Source organism: Argiope bruennichi, chromosome 9 (assembly GCF_947563725.1).
Source record: "Argiope bruennichi chromosome 9, qqArgBrue1.1, whole genome shotgun sequence".
Taxonomy (NCBI): Eukaryota; Metazoa; Arthropoda; class Arachnida; order Araneae; family Araneidae; genus Argiope; species Argiope bruennichi.
Window position 1 is genome coordinate 82,753,963 of NC_079159.1, and position 21,286 is coordinate 82,775,248.

At 25.1% G+C, this 21,286-nt stretch overlaps 2 protein-coding genes across 2 annotated transcripts; one reads left to right on the forward strand and one right to left on the reverse strand.

The window, feature by feature from the left end:
- The first annotated feature begins 1,801 nt into the window (after positions 1–1,801).
- Positions 1,802–4,140, forward strand: LOC129984575 (transmembrane protein 186-like). Its single transcript, XM_056094490.1, has 2 exons — positions 1,802–1,940; positions 3,506–4,140. The coding sequence occupies exons 1-2, from the start codon at positions 1,917–1,919 to the stop codon at positions 4,121–4,123; spliced, it is 642 nt and encodes a 213-aa protein (XP_055950465.1). The 5' UTR covers positions 1,802–1,916; the 3' UTR covers positions 4,124–4,140.
- Positions 4,141–7,903: 3,763 nt separating this feature from the next.
- LOC129984645 (Golgi to ER traffic protein 4 homolog) lies at positions 7,904–21,144 on the reverse strand. The gene is made up of 9 exons (XM_056094565.1): positions 20,933–21,144; positions 18,432–18,510; positions 17,688–17,769; positions 15,369–15,527; positions 14,851–14,989; positions 11,135–11,275; positions 9,617–9,692; positions 9,140–9,206; positions 7,904–8,171 (listed from the first exon to the last, which is right to left on the reverse strand). The coding sequence occupies exons 1-9, from the start codon at positions 21,046–21,048 to the stop codon at positions 8,053–8,055; spliced, it is 978 nt and encodes a 325-aa protein (XP_055950540.1). The 5' UTR covers positions 21,049–21,144; the 3' UTR covers positions 7,904–8,052.
- Between the last annotated feature and the right edge of the window lie 142 nt (positions 21,145–21,286).

Below are 21,286 nucleotides of genomic sequence, written 5' to 3' on the forward strand. Positions count from 1 at the left end.
AGAAAATTCACGCATGCGCACTGTGTTCTGATTGTTGGCATGGCAACCATTAACAACGGACGATTTAAATTACTTTTAGGTTAGTTGTATGCTTTTGTAAGTAAATTGTATTTATGTTAGTTATATATTTTTTTGTATATACTTATAGTTTTAAGTACATCGTTTTTTAAGTAGTTTTTTTTTAACCTGTTTTCAATGATTTAAATTATTTTTAGGCTAATTGCATGCTTTTGTAATTAAATTGTATTTATGTTAGTCATATATTTTTTGATATATGCTTATAGTTTTAAGTACATCGCTTTTAAGTAGTTTTTTAAACCTGTTTTCGACCGATTATTTTAAACGATTCATTTTATTTTCTTAGTGTGCATTTAAAATGAAACATTGTTAATGAATCGATCCGTTCATGATGAATCTGAGAAAATTTTGTTGACAAATTCTTGAGATATTATATAAATTAAGAAAGATATTCTTTAGTGCCCATAAAGTTTAAACGCTCAGTCTATTATCAGTAATCATATTATTAAAAAAATGCTTTGTTTCAGTAAAAAATATTATTATATTAATTGCAGATTAATTCTTTACACTTTAATTTAAAGCATAAATTCTACGAGGGGTAACAGAAAATTAGAGAGATACATATCACGTTATGACTGAAGGCCTTTATAATATTATGAGTGAATTATATGACTATCAAAATTTGAAGTTTTAAGATATTTTGCTGAAGAATCTATTAAAGTTGGAATTGCATAAAATATTTGATTATTAAAATTTTAACGAACATTAAGATTGGCGAACCGGCTGGTCGCCAAAGGCGGCTAGTATTAAATAATTCATTTCATAGTAATATAAAATACTTACATTTTGCACTTTCAAAATTGATAAAATATTATATAACATTTGGTAAATTTTACGATGTTGTATGATGTTATTTGTTAAAAAAGATTTATCTAAAGTTAAGAAAATAGTCGATGAATATATAATACATAACATAGATATCAATGCAATGTAGGTATTATTAATGTAGGTATTAATGTAAATGATCGCGATATACACAACGCATTGTATTTTTGGTAAGGTGGAACTAATGTAGGAAAAAAGAGCAAAAAGTTGCAGTTCTCATCAAATTGTGAATTTAGTACTTTGCTGTAATGATATCCTTGATGATGATGTCGTGTCCGCGTTACCACGGAAAGGGGGTGCATCAGCTTCTGAGGGTAAAGACCCCTGAGCACCCAAGGGCAGAAGTTCGACTTCTAGCTCATATGAAGATGAAACTCACACATTCAATTGCACAACCCCTTTTCACAGGGGGGCACATTCAGACACCTCACAGATAGAACACAGATAAAGAACAACCATGCCCGAACAAGGATTCGAACCCGGGATGCCCAGATCACAGGGAAGATGCGCTACCTACGCAAGGACGCCGGCAATGATATCCTTGAACAATACATATAAATATTATGTCACTTATATATAAATGCCACCAATATCTAAATTCTTTAGAAAATTTATTTAAAGATTTTTTAAAGAAACAAAACTGTTTGAAATTCCTTTTCATGGATTACAATCACACTACAATTACAGAATTGAAGATGTATAATAAGATATTTTTAATTTCTGTAAATAATTCTATAGAAATTGTTAAAACTTCTTTTTTTTAAAGCTATTAATTATAGAGTACATTTTTTACAATAAAAAGATGAAAAAAAAAAAACTGATTCAATTAAAACAAAAATAGATTCACTTCAATGGAATTCTGATTTTTCAAACAACAAATCATTATTTTTCACATCTATTTACTTATTCCGCATGTAAACAAAAACAAAAACAAAAAAATGTTTTGCTGAGGTTTTCTTTAAAAAGTGATTTTAATAAAAATTGGAATTTCAGCATCCTTTGGAAATTTAGATATGTTTATTATTACTCGGTTAACTGTAAGTAATATACTTTATAAAGTTAATTGTATGCATTTTAGAGGGGTTTCTCGCATTAATGTAATAATTTCGGGTTAGAAATATATCAATTAAACTTTTTATTCATATAATTTAATCATATTTATCAGTTATACCGATAAATTTTCTAAATATATATGGATAAACTTTGAACCTAACATAATATATACTTTATTCATGAATGTGAAATGTTTAACAAAAAGTTGGACTTATTATTAATGTGAAGTTGAATTATTTTGTGATGATTTCTAACCAAATAAGGTTCTATCAATTTTTTATAGTATCTTTGAACTATGGAAAATAAACATATATATATATATATATACTATAAATTATAAGAATCGATCAATAAGCACGGTTATGTCATGCTTGGTGAGAAATCGAACATTAAATTTTTAGCTGATATAGTAATTGTTCTTATAACTCACGTTTGAAGTTATTTCATAGCCATATAAATGTTAACTTACTTTTTACTATTAAAAAGTAAAATTCCATGTATTTCAGATTTAAAAAAAGAAAAAAAAAATTCTCCAGTCTTCAAATGTTAGATGTTTATAAAGATGCATTAATCAATATTGTTTAGGTATAGTGAACATTTTAAATAAAATACTGTATTCTAATAACAGCTTTAAGGTCTTTGTTATTATTGTTACGCAAGATTACTTGTTGATTTTTAAATTAAATTTATAATACCTTTATTTAGCTACATACATACATTTTAAAAAATCTCATCAAAACATTTGGTACTTGTGTATTAACCTCATGCAAGAGATTAATCACCAAAGATGTGACATTAGACTTTTGATTATGTTTGCATATGATATGCAGTTAATCCACCTATACCAAATAATTTCATATAGGTATTTCTAATGCAGTATTGTAATATAAATTATCTCCAGTTGTGCCTATTTTAGATTTTTATAAGCCTTATTAAAAGTTTAAACATTTAATGTATACATTGTCAATCTGGTGAAATGCCTAAACATGAAATACAAAGAAATAATTCCACTTTCCCTTCCTGAAAAACTAAAATTTTAGAACCACAGAATAAATAAAAATTCATTTGACTAATACCCCAGTAAATTGAAGCCCTTGAAAAGATATTAATATATATTAGAAGCACAAAAATTATCATTTGTAGGGGGGGGGGAATTCATCAAAAGTTATTGAAAGATGAGAGTATAGAATTAAGATTATATAAACCACAAAAATTATAGTTGAAAAATTCTTTCCTAAACTATCTTAAGTTTCATCCCCCCCCCAAGGTTCTGAATGATTATCTACTTCATAATTTATCATAAAAGCTTTAAAGATTGTCAATACAATTTTTTTTCTTGTGCGGGTTTTTAATATTCTATGAAATAAATTATTACATGGTTATATCTTAAAGATTAATTCAACAATATTTTAAAAATATTTCACCTGTTCATATATATAAAATTGATACATTTATTTTAAATAAGATTTATCCTAATTTTTAAATTGATAAATTTAATACTTTTTTTACTTTACTTTATATATTAAAAATTTATTTTTTCTTTTTTCAGGTATTAACAAATTTTAAAATAGCCAGCAATCTTCTTTTGAAACACAAGCAAATTGCCAAATTAAATTATGTCAGTTGTGCAGCAAAAAGTAGACTCTTTCAAGAAAATAAAAAATCACATGATCAGAATCCTTGGACACCAATATATTTCTTCCCTTACATTAGAGCTGCTGCAGTATGTAGTCGCTTCAAACTTTATCAAACTGCTTTTACACTGGCTGCAGTTCCATGGTCAATTTCTCTGTATAATGATGGTTTAATAGAGGCATCTTCTGTTGGAGTTATCTCAGGATGTGCAATGCTTGCTTGTTGTACTTTGTATTTACTGTCTTATTATTTTAGAAGACTGATTGGTGTAATCTTTCTCTCGGAAGATGAAAAATCTGTACAAATATCACATCTAACATTCTGGGGACGCAAAAAAGACATTATTGTACCATCACAAGAGATAGTACCATTAGCTGATAGTGCATGCAATCCAAATGATGTTTATATTAAACTTAAAAGGTACAGTTGTGAAGATGAATTATATTTTACCCTTAAATATGGTAAGATTTTAGATAAAATGAAATTTGAGAAAGTGTTTGGTAATTTAGAAATTCTTGGTAGATGCAAATAAAATGATTTATTATGAAAGACTGCATTAAATTTATTTATGAATGGCAATTATTTATTTTCTTCCAATAATGTATACATTTTAATTTACTAATAGCTTAAGTGATCAATAATTTTTTTTAGGAAGGACATTTTTTTTTAAATAATTATTTTCTGATTTTTATTTTTCAGCGAAATTAGTGCTTGAAAATTTAAAATGTAATACAGATATTATTAGAAGAAAATCTATTTTTACATTTACATGGAACTTCATTGATAAATAAAAAGTAGCCACTAAATCAGGCATTGAATTATGATACCAGACAAATTTGTTATAAAAGGTATCGGTTCTAAAAATAGTTTTAAAATAGCAAAGCAAGTATCATAACTATATTTTATATCATCATTTCAATTTACAACAGTGTCAATTCGTGTTCATGTGAAACCCATCCAATGCATTGCTTCAAATTAATTTTAGAATCCAATACAATCTTTGAAAAAAAGAATATCCTAAGAATATATGCAATCAGATGTTAGATACCACATGAAGTGACTACACTAACAATATTAACATTTTTGTAATCATTGATATGCTAGTTCAGTGTGGTTAGAGTCAGTTAATGGCCTGACTGAGTCATATAATGGATTTTATTTTAAACATTTAAAGTAATTAGTCATAACCAAAATGGGATAAAATGCATGACTTATGAAAATCCTAGCAAAAAAAAAAAGTCATAGTTTTAAGGTCATAGCAATGATTAGGCTCAGATTAATTCCAAAAATATGCAGAGAGTTCAAGCTAAGTCATAGTATCTCAAAATGCTGCATATATTGTTATAGCATATATTGAGCTCTAACTATTCTTCTGTATAAATTTTTAATAATCTAGCTGTTCTCCATCTACTAAAAATTTCAGAAAAGTCATAATTTTATTTTTACATTGTTTCTACAGTTGAACTTATTTCTTTCCTTTATTTTGCAAAGAGATTGGTTTAAAAAATGCCTTTCCCTAGAATATTCCCGATTTTCCAATCGATTTTTAGTATACTGTAAAAAAAATGCAAGTTTTAAGTAAGCAAGTAATTCATGCTTCACCATTAAATTTGTGTTCATTGGTTTTACTCACACAATGGCATGGACCATAGGCACAAAATAAAATATATATATATTCCGTGCCCAATTATATTGTATAACTTGTATATATAATATTTTGTGTTTATTATCTGTGTTAAAAATTCAACTGCTTCAATAATGCTTTCTATGGTTTTTAGAACCATTATATGCAATTCCAATTGACTATGGAAAATTAAAGACCTTAATTAGGAAGTATTTACTATATAATCTTGATCCTAAATCTATATACTGCAACATTTTCTTTAAAAAAAGGTTAGGAAAAAAACTTTCTATTTTTTTATACAGAAGAGACCAGGATTATTTTGATGTAAAAATAACAAAATGTTATCTATCAAAATGAAAATTATTTTAATAAATTAGCATTTACATATGAAATAAATTTTACTGTAAGATGCTAAAAGATATTTCTCCAACATAATATAAATAACTGTAATCTTTTATTAGAGATATGATTTTGTTCTGTAAAGTATTAATTCAAAAGCCTGAATTGCAGATATCAGAGAACAGGAAAAAATACTTTTAATTGTTTAAAAAATTAGTTATTCAATGGTGATTTATTCTTGGACAGGATATTAAATTTTCATCACTCTCTAAAATGATAAATTAGAGTTATATCCGTAGGAGGTTAATTTATTATTATGAAAGTGAAAACAAAGAAAGGTAGAACACTCTTCTTTATTAACGGCACAAGATAATTATATTGATATATAGAATTCCTCTATATTCAACCAAGATTTTGACAAATTGAGTTATGTTTTAGACATTAAAGAAACAAGATTAAGACACTGAAGGAAGAACTTTTTCCATGGAGATGTTTCTAAAAAAATTGCAGAATAAAAATTACCAAAATAAAATTCATCTTTACAAAAGGAAGGGGGGGGGGAAGAGGTGAGATCAGGGGTTATTATTATGGAAGATTTATTATTTTAAAAAAAAATCTAGGCTTGTAGCTATATTTAAAACAGTGATAAATTTCTGATTAATTAACTAATGAATAAAAGTATCATATTATTGCATTTCTTATAAAATTTTACATTAATTTCATTTATATATTATTATTTTAGATTTTAAATTAGCAGATTTTATTTCATTTGTACAATTATATTCACTTCTATCACTGTAGAGAGAGAGAAAAAAATCTTATATTTGATTTCTTTTAGAAAAGCTGAAGCCAAAAATTGCCATTTTGAAAGCAACCTGGACCTGGAAAATACCTCCTACCAAAATTTTGTTGTATTAATTTTAAATTACACAAATAATAGAATTCCTCTATATTCAACCAAGATTTTGACAAATTGAATTATGTTTTAGACATTAAAGAAACAAGATTAAGACACTGAAGAAAGAACTTTTTCCATGGAGATGTTTCTAAAAAAATATTCTTTTTTAATTAAGTTTCTGATATTCAAATTTTAAAATAAAAGTACTATTTAGAATTTTTTTTTTAATGATCTATTAGTTTTATGAATGATTGTAAAAAATTGTTAATGTAAAAAAACAGCCAACAAAACATTCATAAATAAAACCACGTCCAAGAAAGACCTTTAGAATATATTTAATTGACATAAAGTGGAAAGCACTGTTTTTAATTATATGTACAAATTACACCATCAATAGACAGTTCAGCTCGGTTTTGTTAGCAAATTTAAAATATAAATATCAGTGTGAAAAAAATAAGTAATTTATTATTATATGTCGTTTTACATTTTTTCATTAATATATTACAGTATTACAATGAATTCGATACTGTATTGATACAATGAAAAGTGTAGAAGTTAAATATGACAATTTAATGTCAGGTACTGTGTAAAAACAGTGCATATATTAATTTACTACACATTTTCTGCGGTTAAATGACTTTTTGATACAAAATTATTATTTAAAGCATAAATAAATTCCCAAGCAATGAGAAGAAACCCAATTCTATAAAATTTACTACTATTACCTACAGGAATGCATGCTTGCTACCAAGGGAAATTCTACCCCAATTGAAAATAAGTAAAAACCGCATCATAAAATTTTTACCCAGTACAAAAACAGGTTCTGTAGAAGAATAACACATTGTTTTCAACATAATTTTTTAAAACTTTTTTTTTTACTTGAAAAATATAACAATCTAACTATAGATTAAATAACATTTAAACACCAATTTGTTAAAATGCACACAAAATGAGAAATAAAACATTGCACAAAATTTTAAAATAAAATTTCCATGCTTCAATTTATCCATAGTTTATTATCAAGGAATCTCTTGATAATTTAAAATTTCAAAAGCAATTGCTTTTAAGTAATAAATAATATGCATCCTTTTCAATAAATTTTCAGAAACACATGAGGTTTACAAATAAGCAAGGTAGCATGCCTACACTTAAAAGATTAAGGCAGAGATTCAGATGTTTGGATAACCTTTTAAAAATCTTCCTGCACTGTGAAAAAAGTACTATGTACAAGTGTAAAATATTTTACCATAAATATGAAAAATAAAGTTCTTTCCCCCCTTCATTTTAAACAATGAAGATCACTAATGTAATCTAACACCTGCAGATTAATTCATCTTATTTTTATACACAATACTACAAAACACAATTGAGATATTACAAACAAGGAAGGTAAAAATAAATAAATAATTAGAATTTGTTTCAATAACTATAAAGTAATTTGTTGTTTCATCATTATGTCATTTGAAATACATTTAGAACATCCTATAAAACATTGACTTTTGCAAAGTGATCTATAAATTACAAGATTTTTCCCTTAATTACAGCATAATGAAATAGTCATTCAAAAGATACACAATTTTATTTGTCTACGGAAGAAAAATTAATCTAAATCTTCTGGCTGTATCTTCAGTGATTCTGTTTTTGAAGACCCAGCTACTGGTTCAGTCTCTTCATTAAAAGAATCATCAAAACTTTCATATAGTGACTGCAATAAGTTACCTGTATAATAAATAGATTTGAGATAATATTTCAATTTTACTATTAAAATTAAGTAAATAATAAATCAACAACAATAGGATAAATGTTCAATTTTAAAATAAATAATTCACTTAATATAGGAAAATCAGTGTCATTTCAAAAAGAGCATTATATACATTTTAAAAGATACATTTTAAAAATGATAAAAAACGCATTGCATGTATACTTTGTGCAAAAAAAAAAAAAAAAAAAAAAAAAAAAAAAAAAAGGGTTATAACAATTCTTTTCAAAATAATATATATTTCAATTTAGATTTATAGCCCAAGAAATATTTCTCTGTATAGACTTGCAGAGTTTATTGCAGAGATTATATTTGTGGTATAAAGGCTAATTCTGGCCATGCTGCACTAAACATATGATTAAAAGAAGTATAGACTGACAAAATTTAAAATATTTTTCGTACTTTTAATATTTTTCCAAAGCATTGTGGAAAATACTTAAGTATTATATAACTGACAGTTTAAAAATGCACATCGACAAGCTTTATTACTTCATTAAGAATTTTTATATGATCTATAAACATATGTGTTTCATGATTGTACTTTCCATAAAGTATTTTTTAGAACAACAAAATGATAGAAACATTACTATAAAAAATATTATATATATTAAAAAAAATATTTGCATTATAAAATAAAATTATCTTGAGGTAACATATAAATCATTACTATTAATTTTTATTAAATGTCTGTATTCTCCAAACAGATTATATAATACAAAAATCAACTGTTTAAACAAAATCAAATTTATTGTAACATACTAACAGGATATAATCCATGCTGTAAATAAATTGAGCACTTCATATTTAATCAGTGTTTTTCAATAATTTATAGTAAGAAATATGAGATTAACATAAATATTCAAAAACGGTAGATTTAGTATAAAATATAACAGAATTATATGTTCAGAAATATGGCACATAAGCTTACCAAACAACCCTTGTTGTTTTGGAGGAGGGGAGAGACCAAAAAATAGTTGTCCAATACGCTCCACATACTACAGAAAAATGGAGAATGGAAGAAAAATTAAATTTAAATAACATTAAAAAAACTGTTTTAAATAAGTCTATAAAAGACAAAATACTTTAAACTAAAAAAAATTAATATACAAAGAATATTAAGTTTTTCATGGAGGGGAAAAAATTATGCATTTTATATACTGAACATTTTAGTAGAATAATATAATATTATGTATTCTATATGAAACCTAACTGCAATAATAATTAATTATAGATATTACAATAAAGAATTCAAAATAATAATTTTAACAAAATAAATCCAATCTGTTTCATAAAACAATTATGATTTATAAACAATAAAATAATAGCACAGATTTAAGTTATAATTAGCAGCTGCATCTGAATTAAACATTTTTTTTAAATGTAAAATTATAATTTAATGTAATACCTCAGAATAAGTGGGATCTCTTTTCAAAGATGGTTGATACTGCTCACATATCGCTCGAAAATATGCTAATTTTTCTCTAAAAGAAACAAGAAAAGATTCTGTAAAAGAATAATATAATACAAGATAGAAACAATTTTTAAAAAAATGCATAACTTCAACAAGAAGAGCAAAAGATTTTACAATTATTATTTTCTTTGCAAAAGATAGTCAATTTACCTTTGAAACATTAAATTATTTTGATTTCACGTTTTTTAGTAAAATGAAGATTTAAAGTGAGAGATTTTTATTTTTTTACATATAATCCAATCACAGCAATCTGAAAACTTCTTCAGAAAATATATATTATTTTCTTTGGAACCAAGCAGTAAGAATTAAAAAAAAAAAAAAAATCAATTTAGCCTTTTGGTGTAGAGAAAGGGGTAAAAACCAAGCTAACACTTGTAGAAAATATTGAAATTGACCATCATGTATTAAAATTAACAATAAGAAATGAATTAAGATAGAATCAAATTTATAAAAAAAACTGAAAAATTATGAAATTGCTAAAAGAAACTCATTTTTACTTTTAATGATTTAAATTTTTAAATAAACCAAAATTACATTCATTTATTTATAGATCAGTAAAGTAAAGAATATGAATAATCTCTAAGAATTTCTAAATCTAATTTAAGAATTCTTTAATGATTCAAGTATTTATCATGCTGCTTGTTTAAGTTCACTAACAATGCCAGTCCTCCCCCCCCCCCTCCCCGGCCTGGGGTGGCGATAGAGGAATCCCCTCAGTTCAGAATGGATTTTTCTGTGATCTGGAAAAAGAGATAGAAGTCCTCTACTAAGCAGATGACAAAATTCTCTTATTTATTATTGTTCACATTTATCTCCTAAGTGAGGGTGCGATCTAATATTGCAATTTTATAATGCTTTTAATAATTTAATTAGCATTAATTAAATCAATTTAATATATCTTTGTTGAATTTCACAATAATAAACTGTTTGAAAAACTAAAGTTCATTTCATTTTATTGAGTTATACACTGATTTTATTGACAAACCATAGTCTTACACGGTTCCAATCAGGCTTAACATATGATGATCTTTAACAAATTAATTGCCAAAACTAACAATATTATTTGAGGATACTGGCCTTAGGAAACAACAGACTCATTATACATGCAAGTATATGCAATTTATCTGGTCTGAACAAATACATTATTTGTGAGGCACACAAATAACGACTTCCCAAAGCAATTAATGTGTCAAATAATACTTTGAAAAAATTTACACAATTTTCAGTGCAAGTGAATGAACAATGAATATAATTTTTGATCTGTGGAATAATTCCTCAAAATAATGAGATTGTATCCAAGAGAGAAATTTTTCTCATGACAGACAAAAAAGTTAATGGGTATCTAATGATAATTACAAGCTTACATAAATAACTCAGATGTGCAAAATATATTATGTTTTGGGTAAACTGAAAATAATGTGGAAAAATATCAAGTTGTGAGTTTATACAAACCTTTCAATGGCTTGTAATAAAAATTGAAGAAAATTCAGAAGGGGTAAAAGGTATGGAAAACCAGATGAAACAGCTGGATGCTTTTCTGTGTAAGTATGAAATGCAGTCGATGCTGTTGATTTATTTTTAAGGCACAGATACCTGTAAAAAATTATTTGAACTATACCTCATATCATAAATAATTTAATAAATTAAATTTTTATTAAAAAAAATAAACATTAAATATATAGTTATATACATGATTTTCAAATAGGAAGAACCATTACTCACAGAGAAATAGTTATTGTACAGAAAAAATAAATACAAAATCTTGTTTTAAAACACTTAAAATACTAAATGATTCATTTTAAAATAAAACATTATGTCTTTAAAACAAAAATATATACCATGAATATGATTGATTAAAAATAGCCAATCTTAGGCTGAGAATGAGAAAATAATTTTAAAGGATTTTTTAAAACTAATTACAATGATCTGGCAGTTCAACAAAATATTTAATTAATGAAATCAGTGATAGCAAGAAAACTAACAAAATAGTTGATTAACAAAAACAATTAAATAGTGTAACTTGAAAGGATAATGATAAGAGAAAAATTGCATTAACACTCAAATGCTAAAATTCTTGTAAAAAGAAAAGAAAATATAAAGACCAATTGAGAGAGGAATTCTATACATTCATATTCTATTTTGAAGGTACATAAGCAATATAAGCAATGATGGTTAGAAAAAATGCAGGGATTGGTGTAAAGTTTACTTGTAAAACCTGCAAACAAACTTTTTATAGTAAACTAATAATTTATTTCATTTTGCTATTCATTACATTATATACATTAATATGGTAAGGATTTAAAGATTGCATGAAAATGATGAATAATTACATTATTTTTATAAAATTTTTCAATCACATAAATATTATTAATAAGACAAAGAAAAATAGTTGCTATACAAACTTAAAAATATATTTTAGCATGCAAATCAAACAAATAAGATTAAAATATATCATTTTTTTATTTCATTTTCATACATGACTTATAACCATTTCACTGATAATATCACATTTTTTTTTTTTTTGTAACTTTTTCAGAGTGGATAGATAAAATACTTAATGTGGTAAATTGGTCTTGTCTAATGTGACATTAAAAGCTTTTTATTATTTTTAATCTGGAGAACAATTTTTCAACAAATGCCATGTTTAATTTTCAAAATAGTAATAAAATTTAGATACAATTCAAATAAATTACTTTTAAATAAATATTGTAATATTTGTATTTTTGCAATTCTGAAAAGTAAACCTTGATGACAAATTCTGATTTCCTTAAATAAATCAATGTAATCAAATAACTTGCAGAGTCACATTTAAATCTTGATAGCACTGAAGAAAAAATTTTCTGTCTATATAGAAAAAAACTATGATATCACACATTCATAAATTTGAATCATTTTTAAAATGGAAAAAAAAATTAGATTATGACTAGAATTAATAAATATGAGCTATATACAAGGTAAGAGACTCAAAACGACCAACCAGGCCTTGGATCAGAATATGTATCACATAATAATAGTCATGTGTATGCATGTTTAGATTAAGAGGGGGAAGGGGAGAAAAAGATCTTCATTGAAAATTCAGTCAGTAGTACAAATATATGCAACAAACTTTCAGGAACACAGAGCCTTACACAAACCACCCTATACACAAAGGCTATGGAAAAATTTCGGAATTTTTAAATGCTTTCAGATAAGTGGCAGATTTAGCCATTTTGCACTCCCAAGCAATGTATGAGATCTTTCCTATTAAACTTGTCAATTTAGTTTCACATTCCCACTGATTTTTAACTTATAACATGATATTAACTTAACAATTTTTAACTTAATTATTTATTTTAACAGGAAATTTTCCACAACAAATTCAAATTTGGAAAATTGCATATTTTATTTATTTATTTTGATTCATCATTGTGTGACATCCAAAATTTCACAAATATTATTTAAGTTGATGCTTAATGCTTAAATTAAGCATCCATTTTCTAGAGATCAAAATAAAATTTTGGCATAGTTCCCAACCATAACGGGGCCAATTCATTAATTTTGCCACTTTGCATGCATAATAAACTAATACATTCATTTGTTGTTATAAGATGTAGCTCTTCACAGTTGGCACTGATAAATAAATGATATTAATATTGTGAGTGAACAGCTGGTCAACATGGAAGTTCAACCTCACACTGTTGCAAGCATAGAAAAAGATTGTCTATCAAAAGTTAGAAGAAAATTACAATCTATGTATACAAATTAAAATCTTTTAATACCCTGAAGAATAAAATTATTTTATTATTTATAAACAAAACAATGTTAAATGAAAGGTAGAAAAAAATATTTAAAAAATTATCCACCATTTTTTTATTCTAGATAAGGATTAAACAAACAAATAAACAAAACAAAAAATAAAAAGTTGGAACTCTTTCATTATCTGCTGTTATTTATTGGTATTTTAAAAAATTGAATCAAATTTGAAAGAAAATAGCAGAAGGAAAATACATAATGGCTTATTGTTTAAGTGTTCAAATAGTTTTTTAAAAATTAGTTTTAGGTATAAAAAAAGCAAAATAAGAAAATGTATATTTATAGCAGGTATGAATCAGATCTCATAAATAAAAATTACTTAAGTTGGTTGCTTTTATGAAAATCACTATTATTTAATCAATATTTCTACAAAAATGAAGATAAAGAACATAACATAAATTTATTTTACTTTATTATTTAAAAATCTTAAATTAAAGGAGCTAATCTCACATCTCAAGGAAAAATGAACTGGCTTTTCTACTTATTACTACAATTATTTGTAACTGAATTATTACTAATATTCTTAATGGAGAAAATTATATTTCTAACTGTAAGCCTTTTACAAGATCTGTCTATAACTCAAACTTCAGCTTCATATATTCAATAAATTGATTTTTTTTTTTTTTTTTTTTTTTGTCAAAATATATAATAAAGAGGATGTTTTGTAAAATAACAGACAGAATGTTTTCCACCTAAAATGATTCCATTTAAATTATTTCCCAATTTTTTTCAATGAAACAATAGCTTGGAAACTCTTTTGTTGAATAATAATTCTAATTTTCAGAAATAAAAGTACACTCAATTTTTTATCATTTAAAAATTGAGAGTGCTGAAAAAGTTAATTTAAAGTTTGCATCATCATGATGCAACAAAACTTATAATGATGTTAGTAGGATAAAATTTTCTCTTCTCTTAATTATTAATATTCAAAAGTGATGAATTAATGCAATTTATATAGCTTTAAAATATGAAAAAACTTCCATCAAAAAGAATTTTAAGTAAGAATGCAGAAGTCATGTAATAAATCTTATTTATACTTTAAAAAAAAACCCTAATTTAAAATTTTTTAATAAAAAAACCCCATAAAAATGTGCTGATTTATTATAAATGGCATAATTAAATTAATGACATTTATTACAATTCCATAATTAAGAATATTGTTTAGGAGTAAATTAGCATAAAAATAGGTTTCATTGGGCACATGTATTAATTTGAGTAATAGCATTCATCCTACAAAAATTCTATACCAATTTTTAATTTTTTTTAAAAAAAGATGAAAATGCTTTAATTAAGAAATGAAATAACAGTATAAGATAATGCTTGATATATAAATCCATCCACATATTAATGAATTTAAATATGAGTTAATTTCTTACTGTAGGACTGTCTGAGCTATAAACAGATCAACTTCACTAGGGTAACCTTTTGTTGAGTGATATTCAATAAGCATGGTAGCACAGCCATGACCATCAGTAGAATGGATGAAATGATACCTAGACTGCTGATAATTTTTTTCTAAAACAAACAAATACAATAATATCAAACATGTACATTTTTCATACAGTAAAGATGGCATAATTTATCTTAAGTTCATTTTAATTTATGATTTTCAAATTATTTATGCTGTTGAAAATTTTTATTTTACAATTTCTTAACTTCTTATATGACAAGCAAAATGGAAGTGAGGAAATCCCGATGTGCTCTGTATTTTATGACATGCTCGAAATTATTTAACACAATACAAAGTTATTATTTTTGTTTTAATGGATTATGAAAAAGATATTAAGAAATTGACTAAAAAAGAAATAAAAGAGATAGCATAATATAAAGAAATAAATGCATCAAACAAAATTTACTTAACTGTCATAAAACACTCAAAGAATATACAAATTACCTTTCCACAATGTTAATGCAACAGATTGATGCAAACGAGGATGCCCAAAGGCAATGGACTCAACCATATATTTACTTGACCATTTCAAGGCAGTAGTAAGAAAATTGGTCCTTTCAGGAGAATCTGGTAACATCATTGCAAAAAGATTTCCTAGTTTATCTTAACAAAAAAAAAAGTCATATTTAAATATAAATAAATTTTGAATCATAGTAACTCATATAATATTAAAAAAATTCAAATATGAATTTGCTAGTAAACAAACAAGTGTAAAAGAAAATATACTACACAAACATAACAGAGAGATAAGGAAGTTTCCAAGATATTACACAAAATGGAAGATATTTTGTATGAATGTCTTACATTTTTTAACACTTTACTAATTTAGAATATAATAATCCAATTGTGATCAAGAATTAATTACATTTCATATAGGATAGTATTTATTTTCTTATGGCTTTGATGAATGGCAAAAATAACAGCTTTAAGAATAAAAGCACAAGAATAAAAGAATTCAAAGAGAAAAATACCCAATAAATCAATCAGATTTAAATCAAATAAGTCTTACAAATAAATTAAAATGTAATGGAATAAAAACATGCAAAAGAATAATAGATTCAAAACAAGAGAATAAAGCCAAAAGAATGAATGATAATTACAAAGGTATTTAGTAACTGTTGGTAATTATTGATAGAGCTGATATTAAATTAGATTAATAAATTAATAACAAAATTACCAAAATTTTTTTAAGTTATTTAAAGATTTATAGCAGCAGTTTTAACTAAAATGGAATTGTAGGCTATGTATCAAATAATATAAGGAGTAAAAGATTAACTTTATTTTATCATCACTTTTAAACTTAAAAAATATAATTCTAAAACTATTAATGCAATTTAAAAAAAATTCAAATTCTAAATTAATTAAAATGAAATTTGAAAAAAAAAAAGCAATATTCTTACATTTACTATGAGATTGACAAGAATATGTTGTTCCAAAAAACAAATAAAAGTAACAGAATTCAGATAAATGCTCATAGCCTGCAAATATTTGAAGGAAAGTGTTTAAGGAATCTAATTTATAGAAAAGACTTCACAAATTAAGAACTGACTTATAATCAAGTCCTTTGGGGGATAAATTTTACCACAGATAAATGTATTGGTATTTACTTAGTTGTAGTTACAGTCAATGGCAGCTCATCAGCTCAGAAATTAGCAAAACTGTAAAAAATATCAATGAAGATATTGAAATTTTTTTAACTATTTTATCCACAAGTAGTCTAAAATTTTAATTTCAAAACCAGACTTAAATTTTGTTGCATTTCAAAAGTATTAAATAACAGGTATATATGAAAGTATCATTATAGTTTTGCCAAAGAAAATTGTAAGATTTATTAAGTAATGATTCAACAGATAAAAGTATCTCCTACCCATCAAAGACACATACATACTTAGATTGTTGCCCATTTATACTCATTTAAAAATAAAAATCTAATACAATATGAAAAAAAAAAAATGATCTGTAAAATTCAATAAGTTTTTATAAGTAACTATTAATAATAATTGATACTTCTTTATAAAAATGTTAAACATTTGTGTTAAATGTTAAAACATTTTAGAAAATCCATGTTCTTTGTTTAAAGAGTGATTTCTAACAAAGGGAAATGAAGCACCCTAAACAAGAAGAATCAAAACCGAAACATAGATAGTCAACAAGAGAAAAAAGAAAGAAGGGGAAGGGGATACAAGAGTAAATAAGGTAAAGTTGGATGAGAGTGTCAAGAAGAAAACAATTTACCTCTTTTCAAACTATAAATGATCATTCTTGCTTTTTTAAATGCATTGAAAGGGTAGTATTTTGTCACTAAATAAATAAATCATGCTTACAGCGGACTTTCATGAATTACTCATCCCATTTACACTTCTCTTGCTTGTTAATTTTCACACCTGATTTTACATTTTAATTGCTTCTTTTTGTAGCAAAAAAAATAAACAATGATTCAGCTCTCAGAGTGGAAAAGCCAACAAACTAAGTATAAAATCAAAATACAAATTTAAAAAGAAATTTCAAGGAGTGCTGCAGCCCTGTTGGGTGAACTGCTATACTGTGCATAAATATTACACACACATATTATATATATATATATATATAAACTTAAAGTCTTGTAATATTTCAGAAGCAATTTTTCTTAAGATCAATTATTTTACTTTGAAAGGCTTTTTTTTTTCTTTCAAAATAATTGTGATGACTGACAAATTTTTGCTATATCAAATTTGAAGTTCATTATCATAAAATTTTTATCCAAATAATCAACATTACACTTACCAATATATTCATCTGTTACATTTGCATCTGATTCATTCAACACATTTATCAAGAGGACAGCTAAATCTGAACCACTATTATGCTACAAAAGGGGGAAAAAATGAAAAACTAAAATACATTTAATTGAGTTTTCCATAAAATATTAATGATATTCAATAATAATAATTAAAAATACATATTCTTAAATTTTAGAAAAGATTTTCATTGATTAACCATATTTTATGAAAATAAGAAATATTAGCAACTTATTTATTTTTACAGCCTCTGGGATTATTTGGTGATTTTCAGATTACACCAAGAATGGCAAGATAATAGGTTTACATGGAAATTTTCATATTATACCAAAATCCATTATACATATGATAAAAATATTTCACCAAGATGGTTGGATTTCCAAGTTTACTTGATGATTTTCAGATCATGCCAAGCTTGATTATACATAAGATGCCAAGGCTTCACCAAGATGATTGTACTTTCAGGTTTATTTTTGAGATTTTCAGGTTATGTCAAGATTGTAAATGCCAAGATGACAAGTTGTTGAAGGTTTGTATCTTTTAACAATTTATTATGAGGGGGGGGCTAAAAATAAGTAATAACCAAATATTATCTGTATTAAATATTAAGAATATAAAATTCAACAAACTGTATGAAATAAACCAATAATTTAGAACATAAAACATGTAAGTCGAATAACTAATAAAGGCAGAAAAAAAAAAAATTGGCAAATTTTAATTTTTTAGGTACCTGATTATGTGTAAAGAAGAGAACTGATCCTTCATATAATAATGTTATTAGTTCTTCATATTTCTTCTGAGTGAGATACCTGCACAATCAAAATTAATAATCAATTTCAAAGAAAATCTAAAAATAGAGATACTATTAATCATATACAATATCTAATTTATAAATAAAAAATTTCCAGGAAACAATAGTATAGTAAAAATAGTAGTAAACAGTTAAAACAATAGTAGTAAAAGTTTTTAAAAGAGCAGCTATGGCTATTTTGCTAAACAATTTATATCATTGACTAATAAAAAAATCCATGAAATAATGAATATTCATATCTGTTCAAGTAATTAGACGATGGAGATCAAGATTCGCATTATTTGTGTGTTAATAAAGTAAATTATTACATTTAATCAATAAAGTAGTGAACTTAAACTAATCCAGACAGTTCTAGTTCAGATAAAAGAACATCCTATTCGGTAGGTTATTCAGATGTTTCCTTATAAATGGAGCAAGAAACTGCATGGATATCAATCATTAACGTTGTTTGGAAATGAAGCTTTAGTCAGTTCTCTATTTTAAATCAGATAACATTAAATTACACAATGATCACACTAAAGGAATATTTTTGAATACATTGATTTGTGAACAGGATTTTGATAAAAGGAATGATAATATTAACCATGATTACACTAAGTGGCTTCCACTGTAACAAAATATTTATCACTAATATACTGATTACTGCAAAAAATTAAATAGTATAAGAGTTAGCAAATAGATTTAGTTCAATATTTCTACATAATTTTCTTAATGAATAAAGGATAAAAACTTAAAAGAAACAAATTTAGTTCATTTCATTTTTTCAATAATATTATATGCAATTTTAGAGTGTTAATTTTAAATAAAGGCTGATAATTTAAATGCTTAAAGATAAAAAAAAGAAGAAGATTATAAACATAAATTAGTATTATGCTAGACAAAACAAATAGAGACTTTTAACTTCTTTAAAAAAAAAAAAAAGACACCTAAGCTAAGAACTATTGTTATTCCTCAAGTAGTCAACAATATATATATATATATATATATATAATGACTAAAAAAGTACATAGAATGTTATTTAACCTGATAGCATCAGCTCAGAGGATTACTACACACACACAAAAAAAAATGAACGTTATTGGATTCAATCAATCTAATGATCAGTTCAAAATCAGGGATAGAATTTGAATGTTATATTTAATAATATATAAAATTTCCTTTAATGACAAGTTATATTGTATAACTAATCATAAATTTTTTTAAACACAAATCATAGGCTCGGTAAAAAAAAAAGCCACAAAGGCTATTTTTCATAACATATATGTATTAAAGCTTATGCATACACAATATAATTTCACAAAATATTAAATTATATTTTATTTAATTTAATTAGAGAAATAAAGCATAATTAATTTTATTTTATGTGCTATTACATCTGACACCCTACGATTTTTTTTAAAACTATAAACAGCTTGTTTGCAAATGATTTATTTAATATATTGCTTGTCCATTTCCTATTATCCTATATGATTAATTGGCACTATTTAGTATGCTTCTAAAACATTAAGAATTGGTAGATTCAATGTATGATTCAATGTTAGCAAATATCAACTTACAATTACAAAAATTTGTGTACCCGAAGTATAAACACATCCTTCACCAAAGTAATAAAATTATGCATTCATTCCATTTTATATTAAACACTCAAAGTTCTATATTAAATACTTACGCTAGAATTGATTATAGATTATCCAGTTATGCATTACATAAAGCAAAAAATTAGGCTAAATATTGAACAAGATTCAAATTCCTATCCATTCTCTTAAATCATTTGAACAATACATTGGAAGCAAAAACACAAATAAATCCCACAAGGTGAAAAATAAAAATAAAATCTTTAAAATGAAATTTCTATTATTAATATTTGGATTTATAAATGTTCTAATTAAAAGTCAGGCATTTATGAGGAAAGGAGATAAAATCTAATAATTTCTATTTAATTCTTGATTTTTGTTTCAAAATATTTGATTTGAGCTTCATATTTATTATTCTAGTTGAAGCAAACTCAAGTTTATAATTTTCATATGATTACGAAAAAAAAAAAAAATTATAGAAATAATTATTTAATGCTTAGAAGATTTTCATTAACATGACAAAGGTTCAACCAAATGTTCAAGACATTTAATGCTTAGAAAGAAACTTAATTCCGTCAACCGAATATGTGCTTTCTTTAAAAATTAGTGAGCAATTTAGATTACAAACAGATATTAAAATATATGCTTGGCATATAATTTCTGTCATGCATACGATAGATCTTCCTTGTCCGAAAACCAAAACCAGATAAGCATTGAATTATTAACATTTATGCAATGTTAAAGTAACATATAGCATATTCCAAGCAATCTAAAAACATTTTAACCAAAACTTCCGGCTGTCTTGCTTAGAATAACATAGGCTTAGAATAGACATCCGTGTCTTACCTAAAATAAAGTGTCCTATACATTTGATGAGCCTCATAATATTGGCCTAGTTCTATGTTAGTCTGCAATTTTTTCATTACTCTTTCAGTTCCCTGACCTCTTAATTTCTTCGCCATGATTTCTTCTATTTGAATAATTACTGCGATTTAAACAGAGACGAAGTCAAAAAACGAACAGACGACGAGAAATAAAGTAAACATCGATTCAATCCAATGAGGATTTGGAAAGACTTGAGTTGAGTGATTAAGAAACTGTTGCTGTAAATGTTAATATAAAAACGTTTAATTTCACGAAAAAGCGAAAATGGAAAATATTTTGAACTTTTGAATTCGTAGATTTTCCATACAGTCTATC